Source organism: Oncorhynchus tshawytscha, linkage group LG08 (assembly GCF_018296145.1).
Source record: "Oncorhynchus tshawytscha isolate Ot180627B linkage group LG08, Otsh_v2.0, whole genome shotgun sequence".
NCBI classification, from domain to species: Eukaryota; Metazoa; Chordata; class Actinopteri; order Salmoniformes; family Salmonidae; genus Oncorhynchus; species Oncorhynchus tshawytscha.
This window is the reverse complement of record NC_056436.1, coordinates 36,576,254-36,604,138: the sequence shown is the minus strand read 5'-3', so window position 1 is coordinate 36,604,138 and position 27,885 is coordinate 36,576,254. Positions and strand designations below refer to the sequence as shown.

General features: G+C 44.1%; 2 protein-coding genes across 2 annotated transcripts; one reads left to right on the top strand and one right to left on the bottom strand.

Moving 5' to 3' along the window:
* Positions 1-3,272: 3,272 nt before the first annotated feature.
* LOC112257128 (transmembrane protein 151B) lies at positions 3,273-6,494 on the bottom strand (the record flags this gene model as incomplete). Its single annotated transcript, XM_024430691.2, has 1 exon — positions 3,273-6,494. A coding segment is annotated over one exon (1,587 nt), but the record flags the coding sequence as incomplete, so codon positions are not given.
* A 6,701-nt stretch (positions 6,495-13,195) lies between these two features.
* rpap1 (RNA polymerase II associated protein 1) lies at positions 13,196-24,961 on the top strand. Its single transcript, XM_024429843.2, has 24 exons — positions 13,196-13,351; positions 13,859-14,033; positions 14,331-14,479; positions 14,582-14,674; positions 14,830-15,013; positions 15,225-15,389; positions 15,485-15,700; positions 16,280-16,395; positions 16,495-16,593; positions 16,679-16,780; positions 16,863-17,030; positions 17,127-17,306; positions 17,468-17,602; positions 17,731-17,901; positions 18,090-18,247; positions 19,052-19,222; positions 19,364-19,559; positions 20,590-20,699; positions 20,896-21,091; positions 21,306-21,443; positions 21,853-21,995; positions 23,268-24,039; positions 24,235-24,504; positions 24,629-24,961. The coding sequence occupies exons 2-24, from the start codon at positions 13,862-13,864 to the stop codon at positions 24,776-24,778; spliced, it is 4,254 nt and encodes a 1,417-aa protein (XP_024285611.1). The 5' UTR covers positions 13,196-13,351; positions 13,859-13,861; the 3' UTR covers positions 24,779-24,961.
* Positions 24,962-27,885: the final 2,924 nt, after the last annotated feature.

Genomic DNA, 27,885 nt, shown 5'->3' with positions numbered 1-27,885 from the left:
TGATTATTCATAAACCGATCATCTCATCATGATTTCTATGAAACACATTTTTAACTCTAACTGTTTCGGACTCACAACTAGACTACAATTTTAGTTTCAATCTAACTTTGAGAATTGGAGTGTGTATCTCGACATGCACCGTTGAGACTAATTATAGGCTTAATTACATGTAGGCATATTTAGCTCTCGAACATAGCTTGCATTTTTGTTGGAACTGTATCATTCAAACTCTTAGATAAATAGATCTACGTGTGACTTCAATAGTGTTTTAGCATTTGAAAAGGTACTATCTGGAATGTGATTGACCAAATGTGATTGAGCACAGGGAGACAAAACATAATTAAATAAATGGTGATTCAAGTGTCAGAATTCAAGTATAAATAAAAGCAATGCAACATCCAGAGGTCTTAACGGACAATTATCTTTGTGATTGGGTGAATAAGGATATTAGAAACTCTGCCAGCGACTTGGACATTCGTTTTATGAGAACCTTTGAAATACAGTCAATACGTTTCCCATGACAATATAATGTATAAAACACATTGAAATCAAGATATGCAACAGTTGAAGTCTGAGGTTTATATACACCTTAGCCAATTACATTTAAACTCAGTTTTTCACAATTCCTGACATTGAATCCTAGTAAAAAATCCCTGTCTTTTTATTTTATTTGACCTTTTATTTAACTAGGTAAGTCAGTTAAAGAACAAATTCTTATTTTCAATGACAGCCTAGGAACAGTGGGTTAACTGCCTGTTCAGGGGCAGAACAACCCTTGTACCTTGTCAGCTCGGGATTTGAACTTGCAACCTTTCGGTTACTAGTCCAACTCTCTAACCACTAGGCTAAGACCCTGCCACCCCGTGTTAAGTCAGTTAGGATCACCACTTTATTTTAAGAATGTGAAAATGTCAGAATAATAGGAGAGAATTACTTATTTCAGATTTTATTTCTTTCATCACATTCCCAGAGGGTCAGAAGTTTACATACACTCAATTAGTATTTGGTAGCATTGCCTTTAAAATTGTTTAACTTGGGTCAAATGTTTTGGGTAGCCTTCCACAATAAGTTGGGTGAATTTTGGCCCATTCCTCCAGACAGAACTGGTGTAACTGAGTCAGGTTTGAAGGATCCTTGCTTGCACATGCTTTTTCAGTTCTGCCCACAAATGTTCTATAGGATTGAGGTCAGGGCTTTGTGATGGCCACTCCAATACCTTGACTTTGTTGTCCTTAAGCCATTTTGCCACAACTTTGGAAGTATGCTTAGGGTCATTGTCCATTTGGAAGACCCATTTGCGACCAAGCTTTAACTTCCTGACTGATGTCTTGAGATGTTGCTCCAATATATTCACATACTTTTCCTACCTCATGATGCCATCTATTTTGTGAAGTGCACCAGTCCCTCCTGCAGCAAAGCACCCCCACAACATGATGCTGCCACCCCCGTGCTTCACGGTTGGGATGGTGATCTTCGGCTTGCAAGCCTCCCCCTTTTCCCTCTAAACATAATGATGGTCATTATGGTTGAACAGTTCTATTTTTGTTTCATCAGACCAGAGGACATTTCTCCAAAAAGTACGATCGTTGTCCCCCATGTGCAGCTGCAAACCGTAGTCTGGCTTTTTTTATGGCGGTTTGGGAGCAGTAGCTTCTTCCTTGCTGAGCGGCCTTTTCATGTTATGTCGGTATAGGACTCGTTTTACTGTGGATATTGATACTTTTGTAGCTGTTTCCTCCAGCATCTTCACAAGGTCCTTTGCTGGTGTTCTGGGATTGATTTGCACTTTTCGCACCAAAGTACGTTCATCTCTGAGAGAACGTGTCTCCTTCCTGAGCGTTATGACAACTGCGTGGTCCCATGGTGTTTATACATTCGTACTATTGTTTGTACAGATGAGCGTGGTACCTTCAGGCGTTTGGAAATTGCTCCCAAGGATGAACCAGACTTGTGGAGGTCTACAATTTTTTTTCTGAAGTCTTGGCTGATTTTTATTGGTTTTGATGATGATGTCAAGCAAAGAGGCACTGAGTTTGAAGGTAGGCCTTGAAATACATCCACAGGTACACCTCCAATTGACTCAAATTATGTCAATTAGCCTATAAGAAGCTTCTAAAGCCATGACATCATTTTCAGGAATTTTTCAAGCTGTTTAAAGGCACAGTCAACTTGGTGTATGTAAACTTCTGACCCACTGGAATTGTGATACTGTGAATCATAAGTGAAATAATCTGTCTGTAAACAATTGTTGGAAAAATGACTTGTGTCATGCACAAAGTAGATGTCCTAACCAACTTGCCAAAACTATAGTTTGTTAACAAGAAATTTGTAGAGTGGTTGAAGAATGAGATTTTAATGACTCCAGCCTAAGTGTACGTAAACTTCCGACTTCAACTGTATATTTTAAAGATGCACATCAATACTGCCCTTAAGGCACAATAATTACTACTGTACCATTATGTAATACAGTAATCTACACTACCTTTCCAAAGTTTGGGGTCACTTAGAAATGTCCTTGTTTTTGAAAGAAAAGCAATTTTTTTGTCCATTTAAAATAACATCAAATTGATCCGAAATACAGTGTAGACATTGTTAATGTTGTAAATCACTATTGTAGCTGGAAACGGCTGATTTTGAATGGAATATCTACATAGATGTACAGAGGCACATTTTCAGCAACCATCACTCCTGTGTTCTATTGGCACGTTGTGTTAGCTAATCCAAGTTTATAATTTTAAAAGGCTAATTGATCATTAGAAAACCCTTTTGCAATTATGTTAGCACAGCTGAAAACTGTTATCATTAATGAAGCAATAAAACTGGCCTTCTTTAGACTAATTGAGTATCTGGAGCATCAGCAGTTGTGGGTTCGATTACAGGCTCAAAATGGCCAGAAACAAAGAACCTTCTTCTGAAACTCGTCAGTCTATTCTTGTTCTGAGAAATGAAGGCTATTCCATGCGAGAAATTGCCAAGAAACTGAAGATCTCGTACAGCGCTGTGTACTACTCCCTTCAAAGAGCAGGGGTTGAAGGGAGTAGTACAGGGGTTTTCGAATGATCAATTAGAGTTTTAAAATGATAAACTTGGATTAGCTAACACAACGTGCCATTGGAACACAGGAGTGATGGTTGCTGATAATGGGCCTCTGTACGTCTATGTAGATATTCCATTCAAAATCTGTTGTTTCCAGCTACAATAGTCATTTACAACATTAACAATGTCGACACTGTTTCTGATCAATTTGATGTTATTTTAATGGACACTTTTTTTTGTGCTTTTTCTTTCGAAAACAAGGACATTTCTAAGTTACCCCAAACTTTTGGACGGTAGTGTACATAGTATGCTACTTTCACTTACTTGACACAGATACATTTTGTTCCATTAGAAACATGCAAAAGCAAAGAAAATAACTTCTCAATATTGTGTTCAATGTAGATCAGGCAGTTTGTTTTTCTGTGACTTTGGTGTTGTTTTAGGGTGCTTTCACATATAGTCCTCTTGAAAAGAACCAATCTCAGTCCTCTTTAAAGTGAACTCTAGGATTTAAAAAAAATAATCTAAAGAACTCCGTTATCTTTGTATTCACATTGCCCTTGCCTTTAAATGAGGACTCAACACTTTTGCCAGTTCACTTCCCTTGTTTTGTGGTCCGAGTTGTCTTTGCTTTCACATTGCTAAGACAGGTTTTGGTTCCTGTTTTCAACATTCACTCAATGCACTCTGGGTTTTTACAAAGTGCAGGACAAGCCATTCCATCAATGTTATTGGACAGCTAGACACACCTACTTACATTTTGGAAGCTAATATATTTAATTTAGTTAAAAGATGAGACATAATAATAATAATAATCAGAAGGTATTAACATGTTCATATTATTGGTAACATAATAAATAACAGAAGAATAACTGACGATAAGGCTGTAATTGAAAATTGTACACCCAACGCTACTCTTCTTTTTGGGTACATAATCAATTCTAGGTCCTATGTTGTGATTCTCACCAAATATGTTGTTGCCTTCTCATAATGTTCAAACCTCACAATCGAATAAACAGCTCTCTCTTAACCAAAAGATCACATATTGCAAACAAATAATCTGAACTAAACTCCACACACATATTTGAATGTCTGTACATCCTTGACAATCGCTAATCAATATCCAAAAACGGCACACGTTGTTATCCACAAACCTGCACATCATCTCTTTTGTGGCACCAATGTGAGGGGTTATGTCTTGGGAAATGGTGTTGCAGTGGCTAGTGTGTGGTGTGTGAATAATGATAAGCGAACCTGGGGAGATTGTGTTCACATTGCCCTAAAAAAGTGAATCTCGAGATGGTCTCAGTTCAGTTCACTTTGGACTCTTTTGAGGGTTCTGAGTTCCTTTGGAGAGTTCACACTGCACAAAAAAAATTAAGCGAACCGCACTGATTTCCCAAAAATTGGCTGAAAGGGACCAAGTGTGAAAACACACTCAGAATGTGTCATTGAAGGCATTTTGAAATTGGCAATGATGACTAAACAGGGTAACAGTAATAAACATGTGGCCCATCAGGATGAAGACAATACAAATGTCTTTTTTTTTTAACAGAAAAGGGCAACTTTTCACGATGACATAATACCAAATGCACCGCACTGAGAGCTGGTCATCGCTGAATCAAACATTCAAATCCAGCTCTTTTAGTTTGACTCACAATCATGTCTGCAGCAGGAGATAATACCAATACAGATCCAACGTGCACAAGAGACTGAACTATGCAGCCTTTTATATGAATCTGAACATACAACACAGACAGTTGTGTAACACAATTTCAGGGCTGTCAACAGAACAGTCTTTATATGCTCTTGGACTCTCAATATAATTTGGAATATATTGTTACTGAATCAGTCAAATGTCTCTTGGTCCCTCAGAGTGAGGTCTCCAGGCAGCAGGACCCCCGGCGGACATAATAGCGCCGCACCTCTGTGGTGGAGTCCCCACTACCGCAGCCCTCGGGTCGGTGCACAATGAGGACGGGGAAGAAGCGTGCGTCCCGGTAGCTGGGTGGGCTCTCGTTGAGAGCCAGCTGGCTGGAGTAGGAACGGCAACACTGCTCATCCACGCAGCAGCGGTCAGTCTGTGTGCTGCTGCGGCTCCTCCACAGGCCTATGGTGCGCCGAGAGCCGTACATCCGGCACAGTGAGAAGTGTGAGGTGTCCAGGGAGAGGCGGGAGTGAAAGGCATGATGGGAGAAGATAGAGGAACAGCTGGAGCTGGTGGTGGCCCGCCTCTGTCCAACCTCGCTCTGAAGCTGGCAGCAGTGCTCACAGTCCTGCACCAGCGTGCCATAGCTCTGGGCTGGGTGGCTGTCTAGCAGGAAGCAGTTAGAGGACCTGGTGTCATCAGCTGTACCAGAGTCCGAAGCCCCCAGGTTCATCAGCATGGCTTCTGAGTAGCTGGGGATCAACTGGTGGTTGGAGCGGATGTGCCACTCCAGCTCAGTGCTGTCCACGGTATCTACCCGAGGGAGACCACCCCTGATGGGAACCTCCTCCTCTGTTGGAGAGGGGCTGCTGTGGCTGTACTCCAGCCCAAAGAGCTTCTCAACATGGTAGTGCACAAAGGCTGTACGGTACTCTATAAGCACCCTCAGGGGCCAGGACAGCATGAGCAGAGCAGTGAACCAGAACGCCACCTGAGAAGTATACCAGGGCAACCGGTCAGGGTCCACGTAGGCTATCAGGTGCTCTTTAAAGTCCACGTTTTTCAGTTGCATCCCTTCCCGAGCCTCCATATAGTCATCCAAACCCTCAATCTCTGAGAAGAACCTGGCACGTTGGTTGAGGTAATTATTTTCTGGTCCGGCCCCAGCGAAACTGAAGCACTTGGTGAAACGGAGTCTTGTCGCCGGGTGGCTCTCCAGTCCACGTAGATCCCGTGAGACGTCCCGCATACCGCAGCGACTGTAGTCAAACTCTCCCTCCCTCACGCGTGTGTTGACCCGCTCATGGTAGACCTGGGTGGTGGTGTAGGCATCCCCGGTCCGGTAGCGGGTCACCTGTCTGGTCCTCCGAACAAAATGGTAACTTATGGCCTTCCACCAAACACACGGACGAGCCTGTCGCATCCGCAATACCCGCTCATATACGCTATCCACGTCAGCTTTACACTGTAGCTCACTGCAAGCCCGGCAGTGCCAACACTCTACCAGGTAGACGACATAGAGCATGAACAGGAAAGCCAGAGGGATGTACACGTAGCCGTCAGAGCAGGGGCTGTCATGGTAGATCATAGAGCGGCCTCCCATGCCAACCCCTCTGAGTGAGGAAATCGAGGCCGTCAGGGAGGTGACGGATGAGTCGAAGCTGAGCTTTGTGACTCGGGTGAGCTGGCACCAAGCCACAGTGCCAAGGCAGCTGTACATGAGTAGGGAGAGGAGAAGGCAGCGCCAGTGGGACTCTCGGCACATACAGGCACTCAGTGACTGCTTCACAGGCCGCTGCTGCAGAGAGAGAGAGTAGTGAAAAGGGAGAGAGCGAGAGAAAAGCTTACATACAATACTCTTAACTTGAAAAAGATAGTTGTGGATGACAAATGGCTGCATTTAAATAGCTTTTAGCAGAGTTATTAAAAGGAGAACAGTGTTTTGAAGAGCTTCCAGAATTCCCTAGGGAATCTCTAATGAAAGTACAACCATTTCTTTACGTTGCCATGCCATGTCTGATCAGTTTGTCTATATTTCTGTGTTTAAGGAGAGCTGGATCACAATGTAGGCTTTAGCTATACAGCTTTACCTATACAGATTTACCTATACAGATTGAAAGGTTTTCAACGGGTCAGAAAGCAACAGGGTCACATGAATAATAGATCTACTGTAGCATATGAAAGAGAATGGTAAAACATGATGAAAAGTGAGTACACACCAATGAGCCTAAAAAAAAAATGCAGTGCTCCAATATTGCTGTCGGGCAAAATGCTAATTAATATAGCAGAGCTGTAGCGTGCTGAGCTTTTTGAAACTCCAAGTACAGTAAATTAGGTTGAAGCGATACCATGTACAGTAGCTTGCAGGAATTTCATTTTAAGGCTACTTTGCTCAATGAAAACAGCCAGTGGTGGAAAAGGTACCCAATTGTCATACTGGAGTAAAAGTATAGATACCTTTTTAATATAAAGTTACTCAAGTAAAAGTGGAAGTCACCCAGTAAAAATACTACTTGAGTAAAAGTCAAAAAGGTATTTGGTTCTAAATATACTTAAGTATCAAAAGTATAAATAATTTCAAATGACTCTTGTAATAATTTCAATTATTATTACAAGATGGTTCTTGTCAACTGATTCTTGTTTTTAAAATGTACAGATAGCCAGGGGCACACCCCAACACTCAGACATAATTTACAAAAGATGCATTTGTGTTTAGTAAATCCGCCAGATCAGAGGCAGTGGGGATGACCAGGGATGTTTTCTTGATAAGTGTGTTAATAGGACAATTTTCCTATCCTGTTAAGCATTCAAAATGTAACAAGTACTTTTGGATGTCATGGAAAATGTAGGGAGTAAAAAGTACATTATTTTCTTTAGGAATGTAGTGAAGTAAAAGTTGCCCAAAATGTTAATAGTAAATTAAGGTACATATACCCCCAAAAACGACTTATGTAGTACTTTAAAGTAGTTTTTACTTAAGTACTTTACACCACTGAAAACAACTGCAAATAACGTTAGGTACAACTCTAACATTCCACCCAAATCCTTCCTCACCACAATGTTACTGCTAACCTTTCAACCATCTTTGCATGGGTTACAGTAAGTAGGCGCCATTTCCGACAGGGCAAGCGTCTCCTCAATCCCCCAGTGAACTCTGCTGCTAAAATGAACATTGACTTTCTATACTTAACTTGACCACAACAGAATCAAACGCACAGGTAATTGGATTACACATTCTTCGTACCCTGTACAGTATATCTGCTAAGTGTCAAGTGAAGAGCTGATTGCGGCTACCCCGGTCTGTCCTGGCATCTTCAAAATGGCTCACATTTGCAATTCTGACTGCCAATGAAATGTGTCCTCTTCAGCAGAGGCATCGTCCCAGAGGTGCTCTATTTATTTCCAGTACAATAAGTATAGTGTCCCAGACCTAAGTCAACTGGACATAAAACGTTTAGGCAGGGTAAACGTACATACTGTATTTGTACTTTTGTCCTGTTGTAAAGAAGCATACATGTTTTGACTGTTTCTCCTAATTCAGGTCTTTTCAGGTGTACAACAGCCATCCACCCATGATGATCAACTGACCACATAGACGAAGTGTCATGGTCTTTTCACCAATAAGGAGGACTGTTGCGTCATGCGAGAAACATTGAATGAACTGATATGTGATAAAGGGAGAGTTCAGTCAGCAATGCTGAGGCTGGCAGAAAGGGCTGACTCAGGCAGGACATGGGGGGGGCCTGGTTCCTCTCTAGGTTTTGGCCTTTCTAGGGAGTTTTTCCTAGCCAATGTGCTTCAACACCTGCATTGCTTGCTGTTTGGAGTTTTAGGCTGGGTTTCTGTACAGCACTTTGAGATATCAGCTGATGTACGAAGGGCTATAGAAATACATTTCATTTAATTTGATTACACTTCCATCCAATCTGAGAAACTATTAAATGAAATAGTATTTTGCTGGTAAATCAATTGTGATGCCATTATTAGACTCCAGAGAACAGAATATTTTGTGATACAGAAATTGCACTCAGTACAGTTTCTTGCATCTGATGAATAGGTTGGAGTGGGGTTTCATCTCTCCTCAAATTAAGTCATTCCAAGCAAAGGATTTTGAGATACATTGATCTAAATATTTTGTCATTTAGAAAAGTTATACACAGAAACATCTCAAGGATGATCAATGGAAACAGGATGGCACTGAGATCAATTTCAAGTCCCATAACAAAGGGTATGAATACTTATGTAAATAAGGTATCTGTTTTTTATTTTTAATACAACAATTTCTAAAAACCTGTATTCACTTTGTCATTATGGGGTATTGTGTGTAGATTGCTGAGGAATTTGTTTTATTTAATTAATTTTGAATAAAGTTGTAACGTAAAAGTTTTTTTAACACTTTTTTTGGTTACTACATGATTCCATATGTGTTATTTCATAGTGTTGATGTCTTCACTATTATTCTACAATGTAGAAAATAGTAAAAATATAGAAACTGGAATGAGTAGGTGTGTCCAAACTTTTGACTGGTACTGTATATAAATAATCTAATGAAGTTAGAGCTCCAAACTTCGTTATACAGTACATTTGGAAATCATTCATACCACTTCACTTTTTCCATTTTGTTACGTTAGACTTTTTCTAAAATGGATTAAATGTAATGTTTTACTTATCAATCTACACTCAATACCCCATAATGACAAAGCAAAAACGAGTTTTTTGAATTCTTTGTAAATGTATACAAAAAATATAACTTATTTACATAAGTATTCAGACCCTTTGCTATGAGACTCTAAATTAAGCCTAGGTGCATCCTGTTTCCAATGATCATCCTTGAGATGTTTCTACATCTTGATTGTGGTCCACCTGTGGTAAATTCAATTGATTGGACATGATTTGGAAAGGCACACACCTGTCTATATAAGGTCCCACAGTTGACAGTGCATGTCAGAGCAAAAACCAAGCCTTGAGGTCGAAGGAATAGTCCGTAGAGCTCCAAGACAGGATTGTGTGGAGGCACAGATCTGGGGAAGGGTACCAAAATAATTCTGCAACATTGAAGGTCCCCAAGAACACAGTGGCCTCCATCATTCTTAAATGGAAGGAGTTTGGAACCACCAAGACTCTTCCTCGAGTTGGCCACCTGGCCAAACAGATATCGGGGGAGAAAGGCCTTGGTCACCTCCCTGACCAAGAACCTGATGCTCACTCTGACAGAGCTCCAGAGTTTCTCTGTGGAAATGGGAGAACCTTCCAGAAGGACAACCATCTCTGCAGAACTCCACCAATCAGGCCTTTATGGTAGAGTGGCCAGACGTAAGCCACTCCTCAGTAAAAGGCACATGACAACCTGCATGTTCTCAGAACATGAGAAACAAGATTCTCTGGTCTGATGAAACCAAGATTGAACTCTTTGGCCTCAATGCCAACCATCACGTCTGGAGGAAACCTGGCACCATCCCTATGTAACCGATGTGAAGTGGCTAGCTAGTTAGCGGTGGTGCGCGCTAATAGCGTTTCAATCGATGATGTCACTTGCTCTGAGACCTTGAAGTAGTGTTTCCCCTTGCTCTGCAAGGGCTGCGGCTTTTGTGGAGCGAAGGGTAACGATGCTGCATGGGTGTCAGTTGTCTGTGTGTGCAGAGGGTCCCTGGTTCGAGCCCGGGTAGGGGCAAGGGGACGGACTAAATTTGTACTGTTACACCTATGGTGAAGCATGGTAATGACATCATCATGCTGTGGGGATGTTTTTCAGTGGCACGAACTGGGAGACTAGTCAGGATAGAGGAAAAATGAACTGAGGAAAGTACTGAAAGATCCTTGATAAACACCTGCTCCAGAGCGCTAGAGACCACAGACTGGGGGCGACGGTTCACCTTCCAACAGGACAGCCAGGACAATGCAGGAATGGCTTCGGGACAAGTCTCTGATTGTCCTGAGTGGCCCAGCCAGAGCCCGCAAGTGAACCTGATCGAACATCTCTGGAGAGACCTGAAAATAGCTGTGCAGCGACACTCCCCATCCAACCTGACAGAGTTTGAGAGGATCTGCAGAGAAGAATGGGAGAAAATCTGCAAATACAGGTGTCCCAAGCTTGTAACGTCATACTGAAGAAGACTCAAGGCTGTAATCACTGCCAAAGGTGCTTCAACAAAGTACTGCGTAATGGGTCTGAATACGTACTGTATGTAGAAGTGATATTTAAGTTTTTCATTTTTAATACGTTTGCAAAAAAATTGAAAAACCTGTTTTTGCTTTGTCATTATGGGGTATTGTCTGTAGATTGACGGGAAAAAAATATTTAATACATTTTAGAATAAGGCTGTAATGTAACAAAATGTGGATAAAGTCAAGGGGGTATAAATACTTTCCTAATACACTATACCAGTAGGGGAGCCTGAATACAAATAATCCACTTGGTTAGAGAGAAAAATTTTAATTGTTTTTTAATAAAGTAGTACAATATTAAGTGGGTATGTTTGCCTCCCCAGTTTTGCCCCCCCTCTCCCATTTTGTTCCATTATTTGATTGAAATAATATACCTAGACTTTAGCTTTTAAGAATCAATTACTAAAACACTCCTACATAAAAAAACATATAAATGGATTTGAACACATTAATCTTCAGGGGCCATTTTCCGCATAGAGAGGGGGTTGTCCGATATGGGGGGAAACGCCCCCCAAAATTCTGCCCACTCTTTTCCCTTAAAAAGGTGTTTGCCTAAGGATAGTCATATCTAAATCTGATCAAACTTCTGTCAGAAAATATACATTTCCCCGCCAAGTTACTCATGAATAGCAACAATCAAAATGATATAGGTCCACAGGTAAGGCCTATTCATTGTGTGCCTTTTCTCATAAGGCTGCGGGCTGCACTTGTTTGCACCAATGAAAAAGTTGCCTTTCCACCAAATATATACAGTAGGCTAGAAGGCTATTTATCATATACTTTTATTTCATAAAAAATACATCATTATGCGCATTCTCAGGATGATGCTGTCATTACTATTATGTAATCTACGTTCAACCGCGTATCCTAGCGCTCACCTCCTCCAGTACATCAATGCTGGCAGGTGCATCCTCTCCATCATTGGGGGTGTTGGGCGCTGTGTCTTCCGCAGTGGTATCCGTTTCCAAATCGGGAGAGAACATGCTGCTGTCTGGACATGGCAGAATCAAGTCAAAGCTTCCAGTAGGCTACCCCTTTCTTTTCTGGTCCCCAACAGATTCAGATCATCTGGTCTGGAGCCAAGGCGAATGGGGATCCCGCTTTTAGGAGCTCCAATCTTTTGAACCCGGGGGGCGGGGACGATTTGACCGCAGAGGCATGCGGATACCTTCAAGAGCAGATAAAAAAATAGATACATGAAACCCCGAAATGCCGCAGGTTGAAGGGCATGCGTGCGCAATAAACAGATATCTAAAATGAATGTCAAAATATTCGACTCTAGGCTACCTTGCACAGAGAAAGTGATGTCTTTCGCTTTTTACAATAATATTTTTTTCAACAGCTTTCAACGATGTGCGTGTTCAGCATCAGCATCTGTTTCCCAATTAAATAAGAAGATGCGACTGTTCAATCACCACATCACTTTACATGAAGTAGGCAAGGCTTGGAGCAATTCTAGGCACCAGTTGTCGACTGCAGCCTGAAAGCCTCGTTCAAAAAAGTGAGATGTTTTTCTAAATCCTGCACCCATAGAAAATAAATATATGACTTCTAATGTAGCCTACGTTGTGACCTAACAAACTGATTCATCCTCATCATTATTCCTACATTCATCATCATATCGATGAAAGTAGCCTATTCCTAGTATTTATAAAACCCTAGCCTGCTATAGGTACACAAATATCCACATCCGCTGTTATCATATTAATATATATTTTTTTTTAAAACGTTATTTCCCCCCAAAATGTATACCTAACCCAAGATAGACCACAGCCTGTCGTTTCCAATGTGAGCTAATGACTGGGCAGAACAAGCAAGGATACTAGATACTACTGCACTGTCAGGGCTAGGAACACAAGCATTTCGCTACACCCACAATTTCATCTGCGAAATAAGTGTGTGTGACCAATAAAATTTGATTTGATTTTGATTTGAAGGAGGTGGGCAGAGACAAGCACGACATAGCGTGATCCTATTGGCGCGTTCTAATATATATTTCCGTTAGGGAACGCCAACTTTGAAGTGCGCATGTGCAACTCCAAAAGAACGCAATTTTATAAACGTTGACAAAGGGTAAAGTTTACAAAACATAGTCCACTCTATTTCGTAACAACTGTTTGTTTTGGAAACAGAACTGTATTGAGATCAAATGTTCAAAAAAATCAAAAAATTGGTAGAATGTCGGCCAAAATCCATATTCTCCCACTGTCGACCACTGGGCTTCCTCTCATCACCATATTTGGTAGTGAGTAGAAACGTCAACCGATGCTTCATATTTATACATCCGGTGAAAAATCTGTCTCATTGTTCTAGCTGTGTTATTACTCTATTCTAGTGCATTCATGGTGGACTTTCTAATAACTTTTATTTTGAAGTCGGATTTGTGGGCGTCACACTTTCACAGGAAGTAACCGCCACCTTGTTAGTGGATGTTTTTGAGTTTTGCACTCACGTTGAGTACGGTTTTCTGTGAATTATAACCCAGAGGATTTCTTACTGAAGGTGAATTCAACAAATACATTGAAATACATGTCGTTTTTAAATGTATGGCATTGTAACGGTCCCATATAATAAAGCAGGAATGCTCCGGCTGTAGCTAGCCAGCAAGCTAACGCCAACTAGCTACTTTGGCTAGCTAGCTAAGCACTTTGCGATCATGAACATGTCATGATCACTATTAGCTAGGTTTTCATGGCACGATCTCTGTTTATTAGCTGCTGGATCATTGCCTGTAAATTACAATGTTCTTGAACAGCTAGCGAAGCTAGTTAACATTCAAATTGCAGGAGAGGTGTTGACATGATATGGTGTACCATTAGGTGAGAGACGATGAGAATGTAATTGGTTGAAAGCTTAGTTAAAATGTTATTTTCTGATGTGGTAATAGTATAATATCACAGCCCTGTACCTAAACAAAGTAATACATAGCCATACACCGTATTGTGTGATACCCCACTATGTTTACAGGTAGTCAAATCCTTTTGTCTAAGATGTTCCTTTATCTGTAAGGGGATGATACGGCGTCCCAAGCCCACTGACTCGGAGGCTGACCTCCTAGAAGAGCAGGAGAGGTTTCTTGCCTCGGGGACCCCATCCACTGTCAATGTGGTCCGGCGGCCGGACAAGAGATCAGGAGACACCAATGGGGCTCAAGGAGACCAGAGAGATGTGGTCACAATCCAAGGTTCATAGGCTGTGTAAACAGTCAGCCGATTGCTGAACTTTTCTTTCCACTAATTGGTCTTTTGACCAATCACATAACATATTTTTACATCAGATCTTTTTCAGAGTTGGTCTGAATGGTAAAAAAAAATATATTATATATATATATATCAGAATTGGGCTGTCTCTGTAAACGCAGCCATAGTAAGTCTGTCATACACCTTTTTGTAAGATAGTTGATTGTGTGTAGCGGGGAGCCCAAACACAACTTTAGGTTTTCTGATTGTTAATAATATGATGTGGGCATCTCTTTCTTTAGATCTTCCAGATGAGCTCCCCACTCTGACTCCTGCACCTCCCAAAAAGTCTCGCCTCAAAGTCGATCGTGTTCGCTTCGAGGATGAGGACCCAGAGGAGAGGTTGGACAGACATGACACGCACATCAGTGCTGTTCTATCTAAGATCATTGTGAGTGATACTCTCGCCATCTATCTCCTGCTCAGCAGAGCCACACACAGTTCTGTTTGTGTCTCAACCTCAACTCCTACACTTTTGCTTCTCTTCCCTTAGGAAAGGGACACTAGCACTACACCAGTGTCCTTACCAGCATTCACAGGCCTTGCTTTTCCTAAAGTATTTCACCGGCCTGAGATGGAGAGCATGGTAGGAGCTCAATTGCTCAGTTTTGTTATGAGGATCAATCAGTTACTACAGAATTTACCTCATACTATATGTGGTACAATTAATCCAGAATGGTGCTTCACAAGTTATGGATACACACACAAACTATTCCTCTAAACTATGTTATGTTACACTAGGTTCCAGCTGCTGGTGAAAAGAGGAGCATTTTTGCCCGACAGATTGCAGCACAGAGAATAAAAGAGGGAAATGCCCCTTTATACTTTGCACCAGAATCCAGGGGTCAAACATCTGGACCCAAGGTGCTGAACCTCTCTCCAGAGTCCACCATGGAGATGGATCAACTTCCCTCTAGACTTGACAGTAAGTACCAGAGTTCCAGTAATTCATTTTATAAAGTTGAAAAGAATGTATTCCTGGCAGACAATAATTTGTACTTTGATGTCTACTCTGAAGGCCCAACTTGGCTTGCACTGAATGGGATGGCCTGTTTGGTTTTGTACTGTCCCACTTGCCAGCCAATACTAAACTGTTCAGTTGGGAAAACTTGCTCATGTCTCTCTTTTTCTTCCAGGATTCAGTGCAATGGCGGGCCCCAAGCTGGTATCCGGCCAGGGACTTGGTGGGTCAGACAGTACAGTAGAAATGCTGAAGATCCATCAGGAGAACCAGGCCAAACTACAGGCCATGTCTAATGGCGAAATCCTGGAGGAGCAGAAAAGGCTGCTGGGTCAGCTAGGTAGGCACATGTTGCTATTTGAGGATTGTGTGCTGTGTTTGGTAAGCCTATGACGTGAGCCTTTTAAACCTTCAATCATATTGTGTACCTCTCAGATCCCAGATGTGTTGACTTTGTGAGGTCTCGTAAGGCACAGGGAGCGCTAGCCTCTGCCCCACAGCCGTCCACCTCCCGGGATGAGAGACTCGGGGAACAGCGTCTACAAGAAACCGTCATGATAGGCGCCAAGAAGCCAGAGCAGAATCCTCTGGAGGTAGAGATGGAGAGAGAGGAAGAGGAGGACGAACCAACCCCCCAACCGCCAATGAAAGGTAGAAGACATTATACCAATGTGCTGTAACTCCATTATGAATTAGCTAGAGAGCCTGCCTCTGCACTGTCAGTCCTAGCACACCTGGATGTCTGCCAACTGTTTCCCCTCTCCTTTCAGCTAATTGCACAAGTCATTTCGTATTGCAGAAAAAAGACGCCTTGGAGCTCCGTGACTAGAATACCGGGGCTGAACACTGATTTAAATCTGCCTGATTAGAAGGAAGCTGGCCAAATTCAGATTCACTTTGTGTAATGGACATCGTGGGGGAAAGCCCAAGACATACTGTATGAACATGGAGGAAGAATTATTGTCAGTTTCTGGACCACAGTGCGTGCCTACTGTATTTTGGATTGTTTTCAGACAGCAATGCCAGCATTACAAGCTTTTATTATCCATTACACTGATAGGAGAGAAATGTATGACTGAGGTGCTAGAGTAACTCTAGATGCATTAGAGTTACCCCAAAACATGGTTTCGATTCAGATCTTGATAATTTTGGATATTTAGCCCATGAAGTGCTTTACAAATAGTGCTAAATATCGTACTAATGATGCATTACCACCGTGTATCTCTCCAGAGGAGGACCTGCCAGTCAAGCCTCAGAAGGAGTGGGTGCACATGGACAAGCTGGAGCCAGAGAAACTGGAATGGATCAGGGACCTGCCTGCCCCCAGACGGAAAGGAACCAAGAAGGTACTAACTACTGTTTACACGGAACACTTTGTCAAGAGATGCGAGGAGCTTGTGTGTTTGTCTCACCTAGTGACTATCACTGTGTCTCTGCGCTGACAGGCCATGCTGGCTCGCTTTGACTTTGCCGGAACCCTGATCCCGCCTACAGAGGACCTGCCCACTCACCTTGGTCTTCACCACCACGGAGTGGAGCCTGAGGTCAGCATAGTGCACTAACACACACATCTCCTGGAAGTTTTTCCTGAGAATACGCCTGTTGATGTCTTCTCTCTATCTCCCTCAGCTGGCTGGTTACTCCCTGCAGGAGCTCTTCCTTCTCTCTCGTAGTCAGGTGATCCAGCAGCGGCGCCTAGCACTCAACACTCTGGCCCACGTCCTCACCAAGGTACTGCCTGTCAATCAGTTCGATCACATCAAAAGACAGTTGAATCTCCTTTAATTAACATTGGAGATCGGTGTTCCTGTAGGCGCGGGCTGGCGAGTTTGCAGCCGCTCTCAGGGGCAGTGTGGTGTCCACTCTGCTGGATGCTGGCCTTCTCTTCCTGCTGCGCTTCTCACTGGACGATAATGTGGAGGGAGTGGTGTCCGCCGCCGTGCACGCACTCCGAGCCCTCCTGGTGTCCTCAGACGACGAGGTAAGAGATCTTGCTTACAGTGCACTTTGTATCATCACCACTAGAGTGTACCACGGTGAGAGAGAGAAATTGATCTTTGTCCCTGTCTTGTTTCAGGATTGTCTGGACAGCACTCTCTCATGGTTCCGTGGGCTGGCCTCTTTTCCTCTACTGCCCACTGCTCAGGAAGAGGAGGATGAGGAAGACGAGGGGCTGCCCGAGGTCTTGAGAGAGACTGCTCAAGAGAAGGAAGAGAAGAAGACTGATCATGACGTGGCCAGGAATGATGTCATTAAGGTGACTAGAGAGCAGACTGATTAATCATCCCAACACCCCGTTATCTCTCCACTATCGCTCGCTCTGTGATTCGGCACCTCAATGTCTTTGCACCCTGTGGAGCAGTGCTAGGGATAAATGCATTGTGTAAAGATGTCGGCTGTGTTGGTTCTCTGTCTCAGGGTTTACTGAGGATGAAGCTGCTTCCTAGGCTCCGCTACATCCTCGAGGTGATCCGCCCGTCACCCAGGGTGGTCCAGGACGTGCTGGGAGTCCTGATCCGAATCGCCAGACACTCCTCCTCTGCAGCCACTCAGGTAACATCAACTACACTGCCCACAATGCCCTCTGGCATATCTCTGCCGCTCTCTGGTTTTATTAGCTATAAGCCTCTTGACATGAGTTAACATTTGTAGTATGACTACTATCTGGACTGCCACTGCAGGTCTTGGACTGCCCTCGTCTGATGGAGACTGTTATGTCAGAGTTCCTGCCCTGCTCCTGGACAGTGCCTGCCTCACCCACGCCCCAGTCTGCATACGGACTGCCCGTGGCCAATGCCATGAAGCTGCTACGCGTCCTGGCCACCACTGGCAGGCACGCCTGTGCCAGGCTGGTAAGTTTGGAGAGAGTTTTCAAACCCAACTGCCAGCTTACCTCATGTAGTAATGCTACACTTAGCCTTCTTCTGTTGGGTAACTTCAATATGATGGAGTGATGCATAAGTGTTTAATGATCTTGATGTGATATATGATCTTGTCTAATAGACTAGTAGAATGAAGTCACCCTGACTGTGTTCCCCAGCTGAACTCTCTAGGTGCGCGGGAGCGTCTGTCTCGTCTGCTTGCACCAGAGCCCAGCGAGCTGCTGCTGGAGCCAGAGGAGGCCTTGAGGGTCAGCACTGAGGCCTACCGGCTGTGGGCCGTTGCAGCCAGCTACGGACAGGCCTGTAACCTGTACACGTGAGTCACTGGTCTTCAAACCCCCAAACATCACCTACACGGAGTGTACAAGACATTAGGAACACCTTCCTAATATTTAGTTGCACCCCCTCAGAACAGCCTCAATTCGTCACGGCATGAACTCAGGGTGTCGAAAGCGTTCTACAGGGATTCTGGCCCATGTTGACTCCAATGATTCCCACAGTTGTGTCAAGTTGGGCTGGTTGTCCTTTTAAGTGGTGGACCATTTTTGATACACACAGGAAACTGTTGGAACGTTAAAAAAAACAGCAACGTTGCAGTTCTTGATACACACAAACCGGTGCGCCTGGCAACTACTACCATACCCTGTTCAAAGGTACTGAAATATTTTGTCTTGCCCATTCACCCTCTGAATGGCACACATACACAATCCATGTCTCAAGGCTTAAACATCTTTCTTTGACCCATCTCCTCCCCTTCATCTACACTAATGGAAGTGGATTTAACAAGTGACATCGATAAAGGATCATAGCTTTCACCTGGTCAGTTTATGTCATGGAAAGAGCAACGGTCCCTAATGTTTTGTACACTCAGTGTCTATCTCTAGGCTCCTGGGGGATGGTGGGGCCGTAATGAGCCATCTGGACACGCTGTGTTAAAAAAATAGTATTCCTCCTAATTTCATGTTCAAAGGTATTGCTCAATACCACAGACAACCCAGATCAGATGGGTATAATTGCTTGGTGTTAGATTATACATGGCAGGAAAAGCTGTGTCAAAAACAAGTCTGTCCCTCAGGGTGAATAGTACAGCAGCACATCTTCTTCCCTCTACCATTACCAGGGACCTGTACCCCATCCTGGTGAGAGTATTGCAGTCTGCCCACCGGCCCCGGCGCCCCTCAGAGCCCCTGTTGCCCCTGGAGCTCCACAGGCTCCAGGCCCTCCTCACTCTGCTCACACAGGTCACACACACCGCCGGCTGCCATCAGGAGCTGCAGGCTGGCCTGGTCAGGTAACACACACTCTGGATCTCTACCACTTCTAACTATGTTTACTCCTGCAGCTTTGACGTGTTTCATGCGACTCCATGATGTGCTGCTTTGTATTGATAGCCATTGGATTCAACAGTGGCAAACCTCTACTTTCACTACAGTTCCCAGGGGGACGAGTGTCCTCCCCCACCCCCGGTGACGTGGGGTCATGTGACAGGTCTGCAGCCCACAGTGCTGGGGCTGCTGAAGGGCTGTGTGAGATCCCTGGGGGAGCCAGTCCAGAGGGAGAGCACCCTGAGACTGGTGCCGGCCTACCTTGTCTACATGGGGGCCTTCTACTCCCAGCTCTCCATCCAGGTGACTGTATAAAAACTATAGCAGTACTCAACAAGGGAATTAAAAGATCAGACCAGAATTGTATCTAAATAGTCCTAACTGCCTGTCCTCGTCGTCCTTCATCAGTACAGACTGGAAATAGGCTTCCACTACACTACAGTGCTGTGATTAAAATATTTGCCCCCTTTCTGATGTTCTGTTTTCAGATCTTCAAAAAACCTAATATTAAAGGGAACCTGAGTGAACAAATAACACATTTGATACTTATTTCATTTATTTAGTAAACAAAGTTATGCAACACCCAATTCCCCTTGTGAGAAAGTAATTGCCCCCTTTACACTCAATAACCGGTTGTCCCACCTTGAGCTGCAATTACTGCAACCAAACGCTTCCTGTAGTTGTCAATCAGTCTCTCACATCACTATGGAGGAATTTTGTCCATCTCTTCCACGCAGAACTGCTTTAACTTGGAAACATTTGTGGGCTTTCAAGCATGAACTGCTCGTTTCAGGTTCTGCCACATCTCAATTGGATTTAGGTCTGGACTTTGACTAGGCCATTCAAAAACGTGAAATGTCTTGCTTTTCAGCCATTCTGATATAGACATGCTTGTTTGTTTTAGATTATTGTCTTGCTGCATGACCCAGCTGTGCTTCAGCACACGGATGGATGGCCTGACAATCCCCTTTTAAAAGTCTCTGATACAGAACAGAAAGGTGCTTCCAGGTGCTTTTTGGCAAACTTAAGTCTACTTTTTGGACGACGTTGTCTGCCGAAAAACCAAACACTGCATTCCACAGTAAGAACCTCATACCAACGGTCAAGAATATGTTGCTGCCTCAGGACTTGGATGACTTGCCATCATTAAAGAAACTGCTATATATCAGGGAATGTCAGGCCATCCATCCATGAGCTGAAGCGAAGCTGGGACATGCGGCAAGACAATGATCCAAAACACACAAGCAAGTCTACTCCAAAAATAGAGAATAAATCATTGGCCAGATCATTGCTTTTACTCATCGTCTCTAATCTGGTGTGCCAACCCTTTCAGAGCTCGTTCAATCCAGTGGAGTGTCTGCAGGAGCTGGAGATGCTGACCTCAGAGGTTCTTCTCCCTCTGCTGTCCCACGAGGCTGTTCACAGCCTGATTAACAACCTCAAGTGAGTCCCATCTACTTAGAAGCATAGGGCTACATCTGTGGTGATTTACTCCCTTACTGCAGAGCTTAATAGAGGGGATGTTGCTCTTTCTGTGTGGTTAATGCTTTTTCTGTCTGGCCCCTGATCCAGTGCTGTAGGATGATACTCTGGGAGTGTGTAGTCTCTCTGTTGTGATCTGTCTGTGTTGTGTTCCCAGGTGTAGTTCGGCAGTGTGTAACCCTCAGTCTTGCTGCCCCGCCCCTGAGACCATCCCCAGTCTGCCTGGTCTGCACTGTGCCGGGTGGACGTCTGCTGGGGGTCTGCCTGGACCCAACTCCCCCTTCCCCCTCATTACCTCCCTGTGCTACCTCCTGGACACCCTCACCAGCATCCACAGAGGCCTGGTCCGCAAAGTACGTCCTTATGAAGCTGTAGTTACTCTCTAAATGTGACTTATCTGTCCGGTGTAAACCACAAGCGTTTAGTGTTGTTCTGTGTGGATCAGAATGGATATCTGCCACCATCTAGTGGTTGATTCTGAGATGTGTAGGAAACAATTCATGTCTTTGTCTTCTGACCTTACAGTGGGCTAGTGGGCCTAGGACTAATCTCTCTGTCTCTGTTCAGTTCAGCTCCCTCCTTCTCTTTGAGGCTGTGCTAGGATACCTGCGTTGCTGTGGCCAAGCCAAGCCTACCCTGTCTCATTGGGTCCTGCGTCATGAACACCACCTGCTCTACCTGCTGCTGAGGCTGGCCTGTAGACTGGTAGTGTATAGAGCCCAACTTCCATCACTCAGTCTTAGGCTAGTCTGAGTACCAGTCTGTTTAGCTATCATTCCACTCCTTTCCACTCCTGCCATGCTAAACATCACCTTTGGCATTTGACCCGGAGTACAAGGAGTGGAATGTTAGCCAAACAGACTGGTACCCATATAGTCATTCAGGGTCATGCTGTTTACCATCGCCCAGTAGGCTCTACTTGTGTTGTCATTGAGTCACTTTGTATCTCAGACCAGTGATTCTGTTAAGAGGTGCATATGTACATCTGATGTCTCCGCTTGTCACTTGACAAGTTCCTCCGTTAAATATTTCGGATACAGATAGTTTGCCATGATCATCTTTGTGTGATTTGGACATTTTGGATGAGTTACCTTTTTGTACTCAATGCTTCCAGGTTCCAACTGACCCAGAGGTGGCCAAGCATGCTGCCCTGTTTCACCACGTGTCTCTGGTAATGCTTCCCTGGCTATTACCTGGCAGTGAATACCTGGCCCATGAACTCATGGCCACCATGGTCTTCAACAAAGACTTCATACCGTGAGTCTTTTAGTGATACTGTCTCCATTACTCAATAGGTCATAGGTTTCGAAGCCATTAGACTAGAGGTAGAAGTCTTCCCAGAGGCAATTAAGCTTTTTTTTATTTATTTTTTATAATTCCTTTTTTCAAACAATTATCACATTTCATACAGACATGATATGTGACAAGGTAATGAGGTTCTCTCATTTTCTTTTTGCCAAGTTCTGTTGAAAGCGAATGCTCTCACGAGCGTTGTCTATGGAATTAGGAAGGTTCCCCGGGCCAAATGTACATACATGGTGGCCTCTCCTCACAGCAGCATTGCCAACCCAAAAGGAGTTCTCCTCCAGTTAAGTTTCATAAAACAGAACTTAAACTCTGGAATTCCATTGTAGTGAAATATTTGTTGTGTTGAGGTGCAGGGCCAGAAGATACATTGTTGTTGAAAGAGGAGATGTACTTCAGCCAGGGTGGTTTGCAGTGCATTAAACGTATGCCCAAAATTGAAATGTTTGGGGGGGGGGATTCATTGCAAATGAATGTTGTTGAATGTTGAACTTGTTGATTCATTGCAAATGTATGTAGTTTATGGCAGGGGTGGGCTGCTCATGGGCATTGTGTATCATGTGCAATAGAGTGGTTTATGTTTACACCGCATCTGTTCTGCTAAGCACACAATTTTTTTCTTCTTTAAACAAATTCTGACATTCTGTTTTGTTTTTACATTTCCATTGTCTGGATCTAATTTGTTTTAGAAATAAATGTGAAGCAGGTTTTCAAAAGGTCATGACTAAGGGCTTTGATCTCAAGTCCACATAAAGTGCACTGTTTTTTTCCCCTCAGGGTGGGACTTTTCTGCGTTATGTATAGACCTGGGTTCAAACAGTGTTTGAACCCAGCTCAAGTATATGATAGAAAATAAATATACCTACTAAATAATTATACCTACTATTGAACCCAGGTCTGCTATGCAGATGGGCTATTTAGAACACATGGTAATCTCTTTTGTGTTTTGTCGGTGTTGAGTGAGAGGACTATGACTATAAATCCTTTCCAACAGGATATTAAGCTATATCATGCTAAGCCATCTCGCATTATATCGAGGTTGCACCAAATAGTAGCCTCCGGAGCTATATCCTGACCTTTTCACTTTAAGTTAGATCACTGCTCCATAGCTGGTATTCCTCTGATGCCACTGCCAACCTGCCTCATTAGTATTTTTGTAAAGGACCTATTGTATTTGAACTCAGTGCTGTATAGCTCAACTATTCCATTCTCCCTGTCTTCCAGAGAGGGTCAGATTGGAGGGCCTGAGGCTGCAGAGATGTCTGAGCTGCGGGTCCAGGAGCACTCCTCCCCTCCCCTCCAGACCCTGGGTCCTCTGCTGAGGGAAGCCTGTGTCCAGCTGCCCTCTGTCCGGGGCTGCTACCTCTCCCACCTGGCCCACATGGAGCCCTCTGTCCTCTCCTCCAGGGACTTCCACTTGGGCAGAACGCCTTGGCTCAACACCCAGCTCCTCCCAGAACTTTCTGGACCCTTCCTCCCCTCCGATTGGCCCTTCCTGCCACTCGTCAGCCTGTACGAGCGGGCGGGTGCACCGGACGGAGGGGGCCTGCAGGTGGAGTCGCTCCCTGCGGGGGCAGTGCAGTCGGTCACACACTGCCTGCAGTGGCTGCTGCTGCTGGAGGTCTGGAGGGAGGATGCCCTCAGGGTGGTACTGCCTGTAGCCAAGCTGGCCCGTCTGGCTTGTATCTTCCTGTGCTCCAGTGATCTTTTCATGGAGATGCCTGTCCAGAGGCTGACCTGGGCTCTCTTCAGGCTGCTCACCAGGCCCTCTCAGCTGGAGGCTCTGGACCTCAACTCCCCTCCTACAGGCCTGGCCTCCTTCAATGACCTCTATTCTGCCCTGGTGGGGCAGTTTGAGGCGGTGTCATTCGGGGACCCCCTGTTTGGCTGCGTCATCCTCCTGCCTCTGCAGAGGCGCTTCAGTGTCACCATGAGGCTGACTCTGTTTGGGGAGCACGTGGGCCTTCTGCGCTCCCTAGGGGTAACTCTGGAACAGGTGAGAGGGAGGCTGGTTAACACACTGGGTTGAATGTTGCGGTAGAGAGCACAGGGTACATTATTGTGTAGACAGCCAGTAGATCGAGGTCTTGGGGCTCTTGTCACTTGCTGCAACGTTGTGCCATTTGACAATGTGTCTAAAACATGTGACATAAAGAGAGGCTAAATGAGCCCCTCTCTCTGTTCCTCCTAGTTGGCCATCCCTATGGAGAGGTTCACGTCACCCCCGGAGGACTCTCTCCCTCTGCTGCGCCTCTACTTCCGGGCGCTGGTGACAGGGACACTGAGGCTGTGCTGGTGTCCTGTGCTCTACGTGGTGGCTCTGTCCCACCTTAACACCTTCATCTTCTCTCAGGACGCAACGTCACAGGTACAGAGCACGTCACAGGCCCAGGGTGTGGACCAGCAGGTGGAAACAGCCCGTCGCAGCCTCCTGAGGAAGACTCACTACCTGACTGATGAGGTACACACTCACTCGCCTTCCCCCGGGGTCTTCCATCTCTCCACTGCTCCTGACTCCTTCCCCACAGCCTTCTTATCCTCCTGCCATTCCTCCTCTCCCCTAACATCTGTCCTATCCTATCTAGGTGTTGAGGAGCCACCTGCTGCTGTTTAGGCTGCCCCAGAAAGACGCTGAGCTGGGCTTCAACACTTACGACCAGCTGCCTCCCATCCGGCAACGCAGGCTGGAGAGTGTTCTGGGGACCCAGGGGACGAGCGATAGCAAGGGGGAATGAGGACAGAGGAAGGGGGGACAGATCGTGGCTCTCATTTGGAGCGCCGTGGTCATGCCAAGGGTACCAGGTCCAAGAGGGCTTTACTGGAAACAGTGTGTAAGGATAAAGAGAGTGCTGTAAAGGTGCCTGGAACTGTCTGTCAAAACTGCGTCTGTATTTTGAATAAAGATGCTTTTGTATGTATATGTAACTTCACCACTGTTGGAGAAGTTAATTTGTCTTTTATTACATTTAAGTCATTTAGCAGACAATCTTAGCCAGAGCGAGTTACAGGAGCAATTTGATTTAAGCTCTTTGGCTCAAGGGCACATCGTCAGATTTTTCACCTAGTTGGCTCGGGGATTTGAACCAGTGACCCTAACGCTCTCAACCGCTAGGCTACCTGCGGCATAGCTTTGGGACACAACATCGGGAGTCTGTGTATTGGTTGGACTCCTTGAGTTGTGAATCGTTCTGGTGGGTCGTGACCGAGAATAACCCTACCACAATATAGCCGACTACGTCAACAACAAAAATCCTGTCAACGAAGGCATTTGTATAATCTCTATGAACTCTACTTACCAGCCATAAAGTGAAATGACCCTTGCTATCAAATAAACTTCTCAATACAATTTTTGTCCGAACCACACCATATACGTGTAAAGTGCGTGGTCTAATGGCAGCTTGGTGTCTAACTCAAGGAATATGGTGCTGTTCAGACAAAAGTTGGATTCAGACGCTTTTTTTAATACCGGGGGACATATTTCACTTTACAAATACAGCTTCTTGAGATTATTCATATGCCTTTGTTGACAGGAAACATTTTCTTGATGAAGCCGGCTATATTGTTGTAGCGCAAGTTTGGGTGGGTTACTTTCTAAATGTAATCCGTTAGTTACTAGCTACCTGTCCAAAATTGTGATCAGTAACGTAACTTTTGGATTACCCAAACTCAGTAACAATCTGATTACATTCCATTACTTTTAGATGACTTTCCCCTTAAGAGTCATTAGAAGACAAAAATGTATGTTACCAATTGAACGACATCTATTGTAGGATAAATCAATGTTAAATTTTACTTAGCTGGTCATATAGATGTTACATTTTACTTTATGGGTTGGTTATGTAGGCTTCTTCTAACCCATCGCTTTCCAGTACATATAATAATATGATTAAAATATATCTTTACATTAATATGTATAATTTATAAATCCAAAAATGGATGTAGCAACTACAGACTTAAAAGGGCGATCAAAAGTGCAAGTTTGAGCATGTGTCCATTAGGCCTTTGGATTCTTTTTTTATCAGCATGAATTAGATTGAGCAATAAAGGTCCCACTTTTATTCCATAGGCTGAGATCCTCACTATGCAGCTGTTTCAAGAGCATATTTTTCACTGGCTGTCCACTGGTTTTAAAAACAATGATTGATAGGCAGCTTAAACTTCTTGAATTCAACCATTTTTTGGTTCAAATACACATTGTCATCCACAACAACCACAATCCGTAAGGCACAAATAGCTAAATGAGAGTGCAGCAGTGTGATTCACATCAATGTACTATGTAGATACCAATAATAAGTGACATCCGTATCATCGTAGACTACACTGCTGTCATCCTTACCTCCAAGCGTTTATTCAAATTGGATAATCTTTGGATGCCGACAGCAGTCGCACCATTGGAAGACATAGCTTGGACTGTAGCCTACAAAAGCCTATTCCTGCTCTTTTCCCGCGACCCATCAAACACATTTGGTGTGTCGTCATAGTGGTCTGACTTGTGGTCAGACTCGCTCAGGTGGAACAAATTTAAATTTACATCTAATCCGTTACTCCCCAACCCTGGTGTTAGAGTTATTTTCCGTCGCCAGCCACCAGAACTATGCACAACTCAGGGAGTCTAACCAATATACAGACTCCCGATATTGTCCCAAAACTACCTGCCGCCCTAATCTTCATAGTCATTCAATGTTTGACAAACGTCATTTCTGCCTATCTGATCTACCTACAACTGAATATGCAGTAATGGTTTTGGTCCACTGCCACAGCAGAGCATGTAATGTTCCACATGGTCTTTTGCAAATCAAAACAAGGTACATATGTCTATAAGTCACTGCAAATGATTTGTTTAGAAGATAATTATGCTGGCTCCAGTTTTACTTGAATATCATATAAGCCAGAAAAACTCTGAAACACTTATCAAATCACATGTTATTACTAAGTTGCAATTCAAATAATGCTTACTGTGTGAATTTCCACTTTTACCAGTGTGGCCCCTGTTACTTTTCCGTTGAAGCTACTTAACTAGTGCCTGTGTAAAATCTAATTTTGAAAATGCCCACAAGCAATATCAAACAAAGGCATGTTTGTCTCTTCCCTGTTATGCTTGTTCAGACTAAAGTTTGATTTAAAAACTGCCACTTGCCTGATCCATAAGACACCGTGCATTTGGAAAGTATTCAGACCTCTTGACCTTTTCCCACATTTTGTCTCATTACAGCCTTATTTTCCCCCCTCATCAATCTACACACAATACCCCATAATGGCAAAGCAAAAACAGATATTTTAGAAATGTTTGCAAATGTATTACAAATAAAAACAGATCGCATTCACAGAATTTCAGACCCTTTACTCAGTACTTTGTTAAAGCATCTTTGGCAGCAATTACAGCCTCAAATCCTCTTGGGTATGATGCTACAAGCTAGCACAACTGCATTTGGGGAGTTTCTCCCATTCTTCTCTGCAGACCATCTCAAACTCTGTCAGGTTGGTTGGGGAGTGTCGCTGCACAGATATTTTCAGGTCTCTCCAGAGATGTTCGATCGGGTTCATGTCCGGGCTCTGGCTGGGCCACTCAAGGACATTCAGAGACTTGTCCCGAAGCCACTCCTGTGTTGTCTTGGCTGTGTGCTTAGGGTCGTTGTCCTCTTGGAAGGTGAACCTTCACCCCAGTCTGAGGTCCTGAGTACTCTGGAGCAGGTTTTCATCAAGGATCTCTGTACTTTGCTCCGTTTACCTTTCATTCGATCCTGACTGATCTCCCAGTCCCTGCCGCTGAAAAACATCCCCACATCATGACGCTGACACCACCATGTTTCACTGTACGGATGGTGCCAGGTTTCCTCCAGGT

What these genes read in the sequence shown, in the direction of transcription:
- rpap1 (XM_024429843.2), top strand. Translation starts at nt 13,862, where the DNA reads ATGATACGGCGTCCCAAGCCCACTGACTCGGAGGCTGACCTCCTAGAA. An exon ending in ACTTCCCTCTAGACTTGACA is followed by an intron (nt 15,014 to 15,224) that starts GTAAGTACCAGA and finishes TTTTTCTTCCAG; the next exon opens with GATTCAGTGCAATGGCGGGC. An exon ending in CTCACTACCTGACTGATGAG is followed by an intron (nt 24,505 to 24,628) that starts GTACACACTCAC and finishes TATCCTATCTAG; the next exon opens with GTGTTGAGGAGCCACCTGCT.